This window comes from Dromiciops gliroides, chromosome 4, assembly GCF_019393635.1.
Source record: "Dromiciops gliroides isolate mDroGli1 chromosome 4, mDroGli1.pri, whole genome shotgun sequence".
In the NCBI taxonomy this organism is placed as follows: Eukaryota; Metazoa; Chordata; class Mammalia; order Microbiotheria; family Microbiotheriidae; genus Dromiciops; species Dromiciops gliroides.
In genome coordinates this window covers 168178684-168194187 of record NC_057864.1, presented here as the reverse complement: position 1 = coordinate 168194187, position 15504 = coordinate 168178684, and the positions used below count along the sequence as shown (strand labels likewise).

General features: G+C 41.0%; 1 protein-coding gene across 1 annotated transcript in view; it reads right to left on the bottom strand.

The window, feature by feature from the left end:
• The window catches only part of TEX14 (testis expressed 14, intercellular bridge forming factor), a 183886-nt gene that overhangs the window by 6494 nt on the left and 161888 nt on the right, over positions 1-15504 (bottom strand). The window contains exons 24-27 of the mRNA XM_044003986.1: positions 14671-14773; positions 11605-11679; positions 9221-9326; positions 1020-1115 (exon numbers count right to left, since the gene is read on the bottom strand). Coding sequence (XP_043859921.1) covers positions 1020-1115; positions 9221-9326; positions 11605-11679; positions 14671-14773 — 380 coding nt within the window. The remainder of the gene's footprint in view (positions 1-1019; positions 1116-9220; positions 9327-11604; positions 11680-14670; positions 14774-15504) is intronic.

Here is a 15504-nt window from a genome sequence, read left to right as displayed (position 1 = left end):
AACAAAGGAGATGCAGATTGATTCTTTTGTTTAGCTAGACTCAGGAATTTGCCCTTTTGTATCACCCCCCCCCCCCAGTGGGGCAATGAGGGTTAAGTGACTTGCCCAAGGTCACGACAGCTAGTAAGTGTCAAGTGTATGAGGTCACATTTGAACTCAGGTCCTCCTGCTCTATCCACTGCACCACCTAGCTGTCCCTTTTTCTTTGTATTCTTTTTTGTGTGTGTTGTATACTCTTTAGACCACCCTCAAGTCATGGCAACCAATGGAACTGAATGATGCTATAACCAATTAACTTAGATCAATGTATAATGACCGGCCTCTATCTAAAGAAGATAAAACCCCTGGCCACACCAGAGTCAGCCTCTTTTTGCTCTCTTCTTGCCTGCCCTCTCTTGCCTCTCTGGAATGCTGTTGCTTGGTGCAAGCTCTTAGGTGAAGGCCTAAGACTATGAGGAAGTCAAGGTTACACGCAGTCAATTCTTTACTGTTATTAATTAATAATAAATGATTACTGGGGCAGCTAGGTGGCGCAGTGGATAGAGCACCGGCCCTGGAGTCAGGAGGACCTGAGTCCAAATCTGGCCTCAGAGACTTGACACTTACTAGCTGTGTGACCCTGGGCAAGTCACTTAACCCCAATTGCCTCACCAAAAAAAAAAAAAAAAAAAGATTACTGCCAAAATGGGTGCAACAGCCATTAATATATAAGTAGCAGTTAATTTACAAAGTACAGTTTAGCAACAATAATTTAAAAAGCACACTTCCAAACGTGCCCCATCCTACCCCAAACAAATCTCAAAGACATTCTTTTTCTAAATGGCAACTCTGAACCTAATTTAATATGCTAATTTCTTCTTAACTTCTATAATTATTCTGGGGCTGCCATCTGCTCATTTGCAACTATGCAATCACCACTAGACAAGTTTTCCAAAGACCTCAGATAACCTTAGGTGGAAAATAAAAATCAGACCCACTTAATACAATAAATGAATAATCCCCTACTGAGGAACAGTAACCTTGCAGGGTTCTTTGTAAAACCTTCTTGAAGTGCTCTGCTCTTCTCAGATGGCTGTAGCCATCTTTCCAAGTCCTCATCCAGAGTAGAGTGAGCCCTGTCCGGAGGCAAAATGACCAAGTTCAGTTTCAACATTTACATTTCCTTCTGAGTTCATATGGTTCAACTTACTAACTTTATTGATGAACTGACTAGTCTAAGTCCACACAATTTAGAATTCAAAGAAAAATTAAGGGGTCATAGAGTCTAATGTTCCACCCAGTATAGGAATCATTTCCACATTATTTCTGGAAAGACGGCTGTCACTCTCTGTATAACCTCCCATGACAAAAAATTTCCTCATTAGTAAAATGGCGGTATGAGAAATGGAGGAAAGAACACTGGATTTGGAGTCAAAAGACTTGGGTTCAAATCTTGGCTCCTTATATTTGTGATGTTGTGTAACTCACTTCCCCTCTTTGGGCCTCAGTTTCCAATTGGGTCATGAAGAAAGTCTTCTGATAAAACAAGAGAGCCTATGAGAAGTTGTTTTTTTTTTTTAAAGTGAGGCAATTGGGGTTAAGTGACTTGCCCAGGGTCACACAGCTAGTAAGTGTTAAGTGTCTGAGGCTGGATTTGAACTCAGGTACTCCTGACTCCAGGGCCGGTTTTCTATCCACTGTGCCACCTAGTTGCCCCGAGAGGTTTTGTTTTGATGATTAAAAAAAAAGATTCCAGAAGCATTATGATGACAGAGAGGTTGATGGACTCAGAGTACAGAATGAGAAATGCACTTCTGGACATGGCCAACATTAGGATTTGTATTGCTTGACTAGGCCTATGTGTTATAAGTTTTGTTTTTCTTTTTTTTTTCCAATGGGGAAGGAAGAAAGTGGGAGGAAGATAAAAGTTATCATCATTGTAGCATAATGATAAGTGATATTTATATGGTGTTTCAAGGTTTACAGAGTGATTTCTATATAGTAACTCATTTTACCCTCCCAGTGAGATCAGTACTACAGATATGATCGCCATTTAATGGATAAGGATGCTGACTTTCAGGATTATAGCCAAATTTCTTGTCCATAGCAGAAAAGTAGATGTCAGTGTCTCTTCTTCATGAGTATGTGCTACAGGACTGCACTCTGCTATAGCATGTAAGCACAAGTCTACTGCAAACAGCCCTAGATGGGGGCAGAATGGGCACTGGGGCCAAATCACAGAAAGTCAGAGCCCATTTATTCTATTCTTCTCATAATACAGATGGGGAAACTGAAGTTTAGAGAAGTGACCTGACATAGTAAGAGAATAATAGTGAACTCAAGTCTTCTGACTCTGAGTTCAATTTTTTTCCATTACATTAGAGTCAGTTGAGATGTGTATCTTAAAGAGTCCTCAAAATAGTCTAAATGTTCAAAAATATCTTTGCCTTTGGTCTGCCAACTAGTACCTTCCATGAATTAACTTATCATATTCCAATTTGAATTATATTTATAACTACTGGGTACACCTTGGGAAACTATTCTGACCCTCCTTCACATGCACAGAGCTTCCCTAGTAAATTCTTTGATTCTGTGAGTTCACTCCCCTTCTGGGACATGGCTTTCTTTTCAACCCACCTCCATCCCCACCACAAGGGCAAGGAAAGTAAAAGCTGCCATCTTGCTTCCTTAACTACTTCCATGGTTATTGGCTCACTTATTAGGAGTGGCTCCTGGAGAATGTTTTCTGGGTCTCTCAATTTGGTTTATGAAATTTCAGTAATTTAAATCTCTCCTAGGTTTGTTCCCTCTCCTTCCAATTGTACCCATTCAAAAAAGCATAATTGACATGAATTTGATATTTGGTTTCAATACACTTTCAAACACATAGAACAAAAGCAACTCAAAATACTGTTTAAAGAGATAAAAGTTCTAGCTGCTAGAGGGGCTCTCTCTCTTTTAGGAGGGATAAAAGCAGGAAGTAAATGAAAGCAGACAAGGGAGAAACAGATTTCCACTCTAGGAGAATTCAGGGATCTTGGTCTCACCAAGATACCCCCTGCCCTGCTCCTCCTCCCCAGTGCCTGGGGATGGCAAATTGATGCCATCTCTGCACTGCGTCTTCTATAAGTGTGTCTCCAGTTACCTGTATTATCTCCCTAAAAAAATTATAATCTCCTTAAGGGTCTATGTCTTAATCATTTTTGTTTTTCCCTTAGTTAAAATGACTAAATTATAGAATCTGAGTTTAAAGGGACCTTGGAGACAATTTAGTCTAACCTATACCTGAAAAAGGATCTCTTTCATAGCACACTCAACCAGTGGGAATTTGGCTTTTGCATTCTAATTGTTAGTTTTTCCTTAAGTCAAGCCGAAATCCATTTCTTTGCTACATCAATCTACTGTTCCCAGTTCTGTTCTTTGGATTTTACAAAATAAAATCAATCCTTCCACTTGACAGCTTTTCAAATCCTTGAAGAAAGATACCACATTCCCATTAATTCCAGCTAAATATTCCCAGTTCCTTCAACCTGTCTCTCTTTTATCAACTTCAGGCCTGCTCAGTCTCTCCTGCTTTTAAAGCCAAGTCCCCAAAAGAATGTCTTCACTCCCTGCCTCCATGTTCTTACCTCCCACTCACTTCTCAGCCCCCAGAAATCTGACATCATTCAGCTGAAGCTGCACTCTCTCAAGTTATCAAGATCTTTTTTTTTTCTTTCCTTTTTTGGTTCTAGATTTGATTTCACTGGTGTGAATGGTTTTCTATGTGGAAATTCCCTTCACTAATACTGATTGGCAACATTTCCATACCTATAAGACTTAAGAGTTGCCTGGGATTACCAAGAGGTTATAGCTAGGTCCAAATGAATGAATTCCCTGCAATGATGCCATTATTCTAATGTATTCTGCCTATTTCCATTGGATTGAGCTGGAATCAATTACCATAATTTACATGATTATAACATTTGAATACTGTAAATCTGAACACATGAAACAACTTCAGAGTATTCATTATCTGCACTAATCAGGACCTACTTGCCCAAGGTCACACAACTGATGTCAGAGGCAGGTCTTAAACCTAGGACTTCCTGAATCCAAGGCTAGCCCTCTCTCCATTAGATCCTACTGGCTTTAACTACTAATGATCTCTTAAAGGCCAAGGCCATTGTCTTTTTTTTTTTTTTAAGTCTTTTTTCATCCCTTTTGACCTCCCTAGAGTATCTGACACTGCCAAGACCAACCTCCTTCACACTCTTTTCTCCCTGGATTTTTATGACACTGCTTTTTATTCACTCTCTCTCGGTTCTCTTACTTCACTGGTATTCCTCTTCAGTTTACTTAATCTAAAGATCTTCACCTAGGTATTATCCCCAACATGTGCAGATATGACAAGGTCCTATGCCAGGTTTGCTTCCCTTCCTTCTCTGCATCTTCTCTTGGAAATCTCAATCAGTTCCTATGGTGTGGCAGGGACAGCAAAACTTTAACTGCTGTGATGACTTCCCTAAGGTTTTGGTAGTTTCTTTGCCTTTTTCTCATTATGTACATAAGGATATGGTTTTGCTTTTAACTTTAAGTATTCTCCTTTCCTTCTTTGCTCTCAAGAATGCAAATAAATTATTATTGGAAAGCCGGATTTGAACTCAGGTCCTCCTGAATCCAGGGCCGGTGCTTTATCCACTGTGCCACCTACCTGCCCCTTTAACATCTATTTTTAAAACTATGAATTCCAGGGCAGCTAGGTGGCGCAGTGGATAAAGCACCGGCCCTGGATTCAGGAGGACCTGAGTTCAAATCCAGCCTCAGACACTTGACACTTAGTAGCTGTGTGACCCTGGGCAAGTCACTTAACCCCAATTGCCTGCAAAAACCAAAAACAAACAAAAAACCCCAACAACTATGAGTTCTGAGTTCTGAATTTCCTTCCTCCCGTCTTTGAGAAGACAAACAAGTCAATATAGGTTATACATGTGTAGTCATGTAAAACATTTCTATATTAGTCATGTTTTGAAAGAAAACAGACTGGGACAGCTAGGTGGCACAGTGGATAAAGCACTGGCCCTGGATTCAGGAGGACCTGAGTTCAAATCTGACCTCAGACTCTTGACACTAGCTGTGTGACCCTGGGCAAGTCACTTAAGCCTCACTGCCCCATTTTAAAAAAAGAAAGAAAGAAAACAAACCAAAAAACCTCAAGAAAAATAAAGTAAAAAATATGCTTCAATCTGTATTTAGACACTATCAGTTCTTTCTCTGGGGATGGATAACATTCTTCATCATAAGTCCTTCAGAGTTGTCTTGGATCATTGTACTGCTGATCATCCCACAACATTCCTGTTATTTTGTACACAGTACATTTCACTTTGCATTAGCTCATGTAAGTCTTTCCAGGTTTTTCTTTTTCCAGGTTTCTTTTAATCCCTTCCCCTCCTACTTTCCTGCAGAGTAAGATAGATTTCTATACCCAACTGAGTGTGTATATTATTCCCTCTTTGAGCCAATTCTAATGAGAGTAAGGTTCATGAACTTCCCCTCACCTCTGTCATCTTCCTCTCCACAGTATAAGCTTTTTCTTACTTCATTTATGTAATCTGAACCATTCAACCTCTCCCTTTCCCCCAAGTGTATTCCTCTCTCACCCCTTATCATCCCTTCACATTCAACTTGCACCTATGCTTTCTGTCTATATATATTCCTTTTTTTTTGTTTTTGTTTTTTTGCAGGGCAATGGGGGTTAAGTGACTTGCCCAGGGTCACACAGCTAGTCAAGTGTCAAGTATCTGAGGCTGAATTTGAACTCAGGTACTCCTGAATCCAGGGCCGGTGCTTTATCCACTGCACCACCTAGCTGCCCCCTATATATATTCCTTTTAACTGCCCTAATAATGAGAAAATTCTTATGAGTTACACATATCATCTTCCCATGTAGGAATGTAAACAGTTTAACCTTTTAAAATCCCTTATGATATCCTTTTCCTGTTTACCTTTTTATGCTTCTCTTTTTTTTTTTTAATTTTTAATTTTTTTAAGTGAGGCAATTGGGGTTAAGTGACTTGCCCAGGGTCACACAGCTAGTAAGTGTTATGTGTCTGAGTCCGGATTTGAATTCAGGTACTCCTGACTCCAGGGCTGGTGCTCTATCCACTGCGCCACCTAGCTGCCCTCTCCTGTTTTAAGTCAAATTTTCTATTCAGCTCTGGTCTTTTCATCAAGAATGCCTAAAAATTCCTCTTTTTCACTGAAAGCCTATTTTTTCCCCTGAAGGATTATAATCAGTTTTGTTGGGTAGGTGATTCTTGGTTGTAATCCCAGTTCCTTTGCCCTATAGAAGATCATATTCCTAGCCCTCTAATCCTTTAATGTAGAAGTTGCTAAATCTTGTGTTATCCTGACTGTGGCTCCATGGTCCTTGAATTGTTTCTTTTTGGCTGCTTTCAGTATTTTTTTCTTGACCTGATAATTCTGGAATTTGGCTACAATATTCTTTGGAGTTTTCATTTGGGGATCTCTTTCAGGAGGTGATTGGTGGATACTTTCAATTTCTATTTTACTCTCCAGTTCTAGAATATCATGCAGTTTTCCTTGATAAATTTATTGAAAGATGATGTCTAGACTCTTTTTTAAATCATGGCTTTCAGGTAGTTCAATAATACTAAAATTATCTCTCCTGGATCTATTTTCCAGGTCAGTCATTTTTCCAATGAGATAGTTTACATTGTCTTCTATTTTCATTCTTTTGGTTTTGTTTTATTTTTTCTTGATTTCTCAGAAAGTCATTAGCTTCCATTTGCTCAATTCTAAATTTTTTTTCTTTTTTTTGGTGGGACAATGGGGGTTAAGTGACTTGCCCAGGGTCACACAGCTAGTCAGTGTCAAGTGTTTGAGACTGGATTTGAACTCAGGTCCTCCTGACTTCAGGGCCAGTGCTCTATCCATTGCGCCACCTAGCTGCCTCCTCAATTCTTTTTTTTTTTTTTAATTTTTTTTTGCAGGGCAATGAGGGTTAAGTGACTTGCCCAAGGTCACACAGCTAGTAAGTGTCAAGTGTCTGAGGCCGGATTTGAACTCAGGTCCTCCTGAATCCAGGGCCGGTGCTTTATCCACTGTGCCACCTAGCTGCCCCGCCCCCTCAATTCTAATTTTTAAGAAATTATTTTCTTCAGTAAGCTTTTGTATCTTCTTTTCCATTTGGCCAATTCTTTTAAGGAGTTTTTTCTTCAGTGAATTTTTGTGCCTCTTTTTCCATTTGGCCAATCCTACTTTTCAAGGCATTCTTTTCCTCATTGACTTTTTGTACCTTTTTTTTTTTTTTTTACCATTTGGGCTAGTCTTTTTAAAGCTGTTATTTTTGTTGATATTTTTTGTGTGTCTTCTTTACCAAACTGTTGACTCTTTTTTTCTTCCCAATTTCTCCTCTCTCTCTTTATTTTCAAAGTCCTTTTTGAGCCCTTCCATGGCCTAAGACCAATTCATATTTTTCTTGTAGGCTTTAGATATAGGAGCTGACTTTGTCTTCTGATGGTGTTTTGGTCTTCTCTGTCACACCATAGTAGTTTTCTATGGTCAGAATTTTTTCTATTGTTTGCTCATTTCCCCAGCCTATTTCTTAACTTTTAACTCTTAGTTAAAGTAGGGCTCTGCTACCAGGGTGGAGCGCACACTGTCCCAAACTCCAAGGTTTTTGTGCAGCTGTTTTTGGAGAAACTTCTAGGGACCTGTAAGTTTTCAGTTCTTCCAAGGTGGTATGATCTAAGGAGAGGTGGGTGTGTTTACTACTCTGCTGGCCTGTGCTCTGGTGAAGGACCAAAAGCACTCTTTTCTGCTTGGGAACTGTGATGAGGGTAACCTGCTTCACTGTGACCATGAGTGCTCCTCCTTGCCCTGGGACTCTCCCCCAAGACTGTGACCTGGATCTGAATATGGGCAAAGCAAGAGTCCTGCCTCAGTGCCAGCAAACAGACCCCTGCAATCTCCTTCTGACCAGTTGTTTGCCACCCCACCCCTAACCTGTGGACTGTGAGCTCCAGAAGCAGTTGCTGCTACTGCTGATTCAGTAGCTCCCAAGGCCTGCTCCTTGTTTGTTGGGGTCTGGTCTGTGCTGGTGCCGTCTATTCTGGACTGCAATCCACTCTCATCCTGGTACAACAGACCTTTCCTGCCAACCTTTTAAGTTGTCTTTGGCTGGAAAATTATTTCACCCTGTCCTTTTGGGGGTTCTGCTGTACCACGAATAGTCTTGTAACATTATTTAAAGGTTTTTGGAGAAGTTTTAGAGAGAGAGAGTTCAGGTGAGTTATTGTTTGTTCTGCCCCTCCAACTTGATTCTTTTTTTTTTTTTTTTGGTGAGGCAATTGGGGTTAAGTGACTTGCCCAGGGTCACACAGCTAGTAAGTGTCAAGGGTCTGAGACCGGATTTGAACCCAGGTCCTCCTGAATCCAGGACTGGTGCTCTATCCACTGTGCCACCTAGCTTCCCCTTGATTCTTTATATGAGAGAATAACCCTAGACCAGTCTCCTGGCATTTGCCAAAAATACCCATGTATACTCAAAGTGCTCATTGTTCCTTGCTTTTTGCTTTCACCCTTAAAACAAATGGAGAGGGTTTCCATTCTTTTCCCAAAGTCAATTCCATGGACAAAGCATTAGTGTGGATCCAGAACTGGTACCTCCATGCCGTCCTTGTTAAAGAACTTTGAGTTCTTAACCCCATTCACCAAATAGTTCTATCCCTACTGGCCTACTTCTTGTTCCCTTGTAAATGACATGCCTTTGCCCAGGCTATCTTTCATACCTAGAATGCACTCCCTCCTCACATTCACTTTAGAAGTACTAGTTTTTTCCAAGGCTGAATTCAAGTGCCACCTTTTATAAGAAACCTATCTTGATTTCCCCATATTGAATGAATTAACGAATCCTTGATGCCCTCCCGTAGATACTTTCCAGCTTATTGATGTTCTTCATAAAATATAGTGTCCAGGATTTAACATAATAGTTCAGATGTGTTCTGGACCAGGCAGAGTATAGGGACTATCAATTCTCTGGCCCTGCTTCTAGATACACCTCTCTTAATGCATGCAGCCTAAGACCACATCTGCTTTCTAGGTACACTTTGCATTCTTCTGTCTCTATAAAATGAATTGAAAGAAGCCATCAAGCCACTGTACTATAGGGACAGAATATGTGGTATGTATGCAGTGACATAGACACAAGTCCTCTGGAAAGTCCAGTTTCTTCACTAACCTGTCTGTGTCTTCTGTTAGGTACAGGGTTTCTTTGGTCCAAAGTATACTGCCATCTTCTCCTTTATTCTCAATTAGCTTTTCTTCTAAATGCTTTTTATCTAGAGCTAATTAATAATAGCAAAAGATTTAATAAAACTATAAGAATACAGGCTGAAAAAAATTAAAATTGAGTTAGTACAAACTATAGCATTTAATACATTGTTTTTAATCCTTCTGTCCCAGGACGATATTTTTTATTCTCCCATTCGGTTTCTAGAAAAATCAAAATATTCTCCTTGAGCTCATTTTCCTGGTGGTCTTTTAATTTTTTTAAAGATGTAGGCAATATCAAAACACTTTGAAAGCATGATAGCTTGAGACTCTGTTCACAGGGTCTTGCAGATCAGTAAAGCACTTGTCATTCACTCACTTAATTATTAGTGATGTTCAATATAGCTGGGGCTGCCTCAAGCTTTGGCATCTCCTTGAATGTTCCAGGCTCCAGATTGGACTCAGCCAAGAAGATGCAGAGCATGTTGTAGAACCCTTTCAGGAAGTAGCAGCAACACATCAGGGAAAAGGCAGCTTTACATTTTAATGACTGCCTATACTTGAAGTTGTCCTGCCGTAAGACAATCAAAAACAATGGGGAATGGAAAGGCATTTTAATTTTAGTCTCTGTCCCCTTGGACATAAAGCCCTCTCATACCCTTCTAGGGCACAGTTAGTGCAGAAGCAACAGGGTCTGATCAGATCACATTTGTGCAGGGCAAGTTTACACACTGCAACTTCCCTCTCTCAGCCTTTCCTGAAGAACATATCATGTGCTATTTGTCTTAGACTAAAGTACTAAGACCATGCTGTAAAGGGCTTTCAGCCAAGGGCCAGATTTCTAAATAGACAAAGCTGGTAGCCTCCTCCACAGTGTGATTTTGGGCAAAGTTTCCTCTACCATCTCCCTCCAAATCTCTTCCACAAGTTCAACCAGTCAAGCAGAAAAGAGGTAAGACTGAAAATACAAATGCCCTTGGGAGAGGAAACACTTTGACTTAAGTTCACACTACAGTAAAATGACTGAGACTGGCTCCTTTCCTCAAGAGTGTATTTTGATAGGGCAGAACCAATGTGCCTGAAAGATGGGGTGGGACAAAGAGAAGAAAACAAAGAGGAGGCTGAGAATCTCAAAAATAAATTTCATGATCACACTCTGACTTTATCTGAGGCATGACTTTATTGCATAGACTTCTTACCCCACCCCCCCAACTTCTTCTTTGCAGAGCAATGAGGGTTAAGTGACTTACCCAGGGTCACACAGCTAGTAACTGTCAAGTGTCTGAGATCATATTTGAACTCAGGTCCTCCTGAATTCAGGGCCCATGCTTTATCCATTGTGCCACCTAGCTGCCCCCTGCATAGACTCTTAAGATAGGATCACAGTATAGCTCCACTGTAGAAAGGTCTTCAGAACAATCCATTTACTATTTAATGTCAGATCACAGTAACTTGACTAGCTTTGATCAAACACTGAAGAAGAAGCACTTTATTGCATCAAGTACTCTGCCATAACTTTATGATTCAAGACGGCCTGCTTCTCCATGGCTGTTGCACTACTCTCTATAAGGCTAGGCACTGAGGTGAGATTCTCTAACCAATCCATTCCATTCCATACAGCATCATCTATATATGAAGTTCAAGGCAAATGTGGCCTTCTCTTACCCTGACATGTTCCTCATCTTCTCACTTCTGGCTTCTCAGGGGAGTGAATTTTCGATTGCTAAAAAGCTGATTTCTAGACCACTAACTCAACTTGATGTATTACTTATCATTTAGAAACTCTGAACTATTAGTTACTAAATGGTGAAGTGAATAAAGTAGGGCATCTGAGTAGTGATTGGTTTTACAACCACATTATGAGAAGTTCATGGACCACAGCTGACCACAAGCTAACCCTGCAGGGGGGATCACCATGTGGCATGCATAACTAGACCTAGTTCATGAAAAAATTCCCAGGTACCATGAAGTTAAAGCTCCCCCAAAGCAAGAGGACCTACGAGTATATGCTATGACCTAAGACCAAGGAAGAAATTTCCCTATCTATATGACCAGTATTATCAACCATACCTTTGTTCAACTACTCACACCACTCTATCAGCAGCAGGCTTTTCAAATAAGAAAATAAGAAATGGTCTAGAGGGTGTCTGCAAGGATGCTATGATTGGAATATACAAGTCTCACTACAACTGGTACTGCCACTTCAGTGCTCAATAATGGTAACATCTATAGGAGAGGCTGTGCAGCTGAGCTAAAGGGATGCGAAGAAAGTAGGTGTATTCTTTCCCCTTCTGAAGAGGGGATCTTTTGGGTAACAGGCCCACAACATACTCTGAATCTAATGTCCCTTACCTATTTCATCAAGGAGTTCCTGGGAAGGTGGAGGTAGCTCGTCAATACACTCCAGTGAAGGAGAATCTGCTATGTCTTAAAGATTAAAAAGAAAGAGGAAGGAGAAAGAATTACTAATTTAATCTAGTGGTTTAAACACAGAATGAAGAGTCAAGCTGAAATGATATTCACATTGGCACTCGTCCTTCAAAAATTGACCTCGGCTTGACAGACCTATACACAGACCCTTTCACAATGAATGGCCCAACAATGAAGTAACAAACAAAGAGAAAGAGTCTCTTTCTCAAGAAGGCCCAGCTGAGGCTCATGCAGATCAACCACATGGGAGTGGTTCTTATACTCCAGAATGACACTTTTGAATTGTCAGGGTGTAGTAGAAAGCGTGCTAAATGACAGTTGAGAAACCTGGGTTCAAATCTAGTCTCACACATTTACTATTCTGTCTGTGTGATCATAGGAAAGTAATTTAACCTCCCAGATCTTCACTGTCCTCATTGATAAAATGGGGATAATACTATGTGAGGAAGGACTTTATGTTGAGTTTGAGGGAAATAGTGGGAAGGACTATGCCTATTATTTCACATAGGAAACTCCTACTAATGCAGATTAGCACCTCCTCTGCAATTTAGAGTCACTGGGCATTGAAAGGTTAAATGTGGAGGAAATGGACAAAAACTGGGTGCTGGGAGTTTGGGGAAAACATCTTCTCAGAAATACTAGCCTTAGAGGTCAAAGAAAAGTGGCCTGCAGAGCTGTGTAAGGCAAACTGATTCCATCTTAAAGGAAGACCTCCCTTATCTTAGGCCTCAGCCTTAGCAAGAAGGTCTGATGAGATTGACGACTGGGAAACACTCTTACCCCAACAGACCTGATCTTGGGCAACCCCAAAGTTAAGAGTTCTCCCTCTCGTTACTAACCTCCCCCCTTATCTGACATCCTGTCCTTTTTATTCAGCCTCTCACATAAGGAAAGTGGCTGAGAAGCCTCACCTGAAAGCTTCCTTTTGTTGTCTATTCTAAAGCTAATAAAATCCTCTGTGTCTGTATCTCCCTCAGCTCTGTTATCCACCTGGCAACTGCTCTTTAGCTGATGCTAATTAAGCTTTTTTTTTTTCCCAATCATCTAACTTTGCCTCCTGATTTACTGATCTCCAGTCCAATAGACCTAGGTGGGAGAAAGTCCTCTACAGGATCTCAGAGCTGAGGAATTCTGTTTAGGGTTATCCAGCTGTTATGTGTCAGAGGCAGTGACTTAACCCAGGTCTTTCTGGTTCTGATGTTAGCTCTCTTTTCACTATATAAATTGCCTCTACAGAAATATGAATTATTGTTGTCATTTCCTCACTGACAATATTCCTCATGCTCTCAGGTTCTAGGTGTCTCTCCTTCCTGGAAATTTGCTCCCAGGGGAAGAGAAATGAACATTTACTTGGAAATTAAGGTTGGAGTTTCTAGAGAAGCAGCCTAGCATAAAACTGACCAGCAGATGAACAAGGACTAGAAAACACTTACCAGGTTATTGTCCTATAGGGGCAGCTCCAATTAAAGCTGATTCACAATAATAAAAAAATCCCTAAATGTCACAAAAGCCTCAACCTTCCTAGTAAACTTCCAAGCAGCTTTACCAAATACTCCTGTCTTTTAATTAATTAATATTTTTTTTGCAGGGCAATGAGGGTTAAGTGACTTGCCCAGGGTCACACAGCTGGTAAGTCTCAAGTGTCTGAGGTCATATTTGAACTCAGCTCCTCTTGAATCCAGGGCTGGTGCTTTACCCTGTGGAAATTTATTTCTATTTGGGGACCCTACCTTTGGGCTGAGATTAGAAAGCCTTAGGCCCTCAGGGTCTCTTCTGTGTGGGAGGTGCTGGTGCCCCTCCCCCTCCGCTTCAGCTGAGCCAAAAAGCCCCGTGGGCTGTACAAGATGCCAGAGCAGACAATTGGGGAGAAAAAGCCCCCAGCTCCTCCAACCTGAGCAGAGGTATCTGAGATCCCAGGCTCTGGCGTAGCCTGAGGCACGTGAGGCTCGAGTGCACCCGCCCCCCACCAGCCGCAGCCCTGGCTGGCAGATTAGCTTGGTCTGTGGGGGCACAGGAAGCCCCGAGATTTGAGTGGAGAGAAGAAAAGGTATATATAGACCTGGGAGTTAGATTAGAAGGGGGGACGAGACGAACAGTAACGGAGGACTAGGAGCAAGGAGGAAAGGCCGGCGGACAAGATTAAGAGAGGCGGACAATATTAGAAGGGCGGCAAAGGCGGCAGAGGGCAGACTGACAGAGCAGACAGACAGACTGACCAGGAGGCAGCGGAGAGCACAGAAGCAGTCAGCACAGGGTACAGGTTGGAGAAAGTGAAGATTAAGAGGAGTTAGAAGAAAGCTGAGCAGGGAAAGTGTAACATACCCTGAGGCGAGAGGTGGCTAAGGCCCTTATTGTATTAAAAAAGGTGCAGGCCCAGCAGGTGGGAAAGAGACACAGGGCAATGCAGTCAGGTTGTACATTTTATTTCCCTGTATTCCTAATTTTAAATAGTATCTCCTAAATAAACCCTGCTTTGATTATTTAGTCAAGAGGCTTCTTAATATTTTGCTTATCAATTTGGGAGTGGAGCAGTGTGGTGGAACTTTATAAATGGCCCACATTAAATTAAGAGCAGTCAGATAGCCAAACAGTAAAAAGTCCCAAGATTAAGTATCCCAATCAAATTAGCCCCCCAAATTAGGCTAGTCATAAAAAATATTCTTTCATTTTAATGGCGACCACGAAGGGACTTATGGCCCACTTATAATTTTCCAAAACTTATCACTTTTTATATACTTATAATTTTTCATAAGTCCAATTATATAATTTTCCAAGATTAGATATAGTTATTAATAATAATTTTTTTTTACAATAACCCACTGCACCATCTAGCTGCCCCCTACTCCTGTCTTTTAAAGCAGAATATTGGTTTAAAGGACAGGCACTATGAGAACTACCTTAATATTCCTTAACACTTTGTCTTCCATTTGTCATTCAACTAGCATATGTCAGCCACTGTGTTAAGCATTTAAAATTTAAGTATGATACCTTTCTGTAGTCTGCTTTGCTGAGTATCAGGGAGTAGTTTCCCAGATTCTGCTTTGACCTTGGTGACAGAAGAAGCAGGTTCCCTGAATGTGGACAAGCTACCCTGTAGATCAAAGAAACACAGCATTGGCCCCATGTGTACTGATCTAAATAAATAAATCCATGTAAGACACTTCCAAGATTTAAATCAAATTACCACAAGTTGAATAGGACAACCTGAAAGCAGACCAGTTTATCCTCCTTTGTCTCAAGGAGTAAGGACCAGTGGGTACATTGGTGACAACACAGTCAACATTGCCTCACCACATCGCATCATGTCTAGCTTCCCACAACTGAGTTCCCATACCTCTTGTTATCATGGATATATGGATAGTTTTGCTAGATAGCATTTTTTTTTTTTGGTGAGTCAATTGGGGTTAAATGACTTGCCCAGGGTCACACAGCTAGTAAGTGTCAAGTGTCTGAGGCCAGATTTGAACTCAGGTCCTTCTGAATTCAAGGCTGGTGCTTTATCCACTGTGCCACCTACCTGCTCCCACTATCTAGCATTTTTAACTTAGCAAGTGATATCCTTCCTCTTTGAGTGTAAAGAGACTGATGTGTCTTGCTAAAGAATGACATCTATATACTGCTAAGTAAGGTCCCACTTTCCCTAACAATACAATCTTTGTGAAGTTCCTCACTCTTCCAAACCAGGTCAATACACATATATAGACTCTCAAGGGAAAGTTGCAAACTCTTCAAAGAAAAGGCTCTAAAGTCCCCCACCAGGAAGCACCCTCAGGATACCTTCGACAAGGGAAAAAGCTATTTAGAAGACAAAGAAAAACTCCT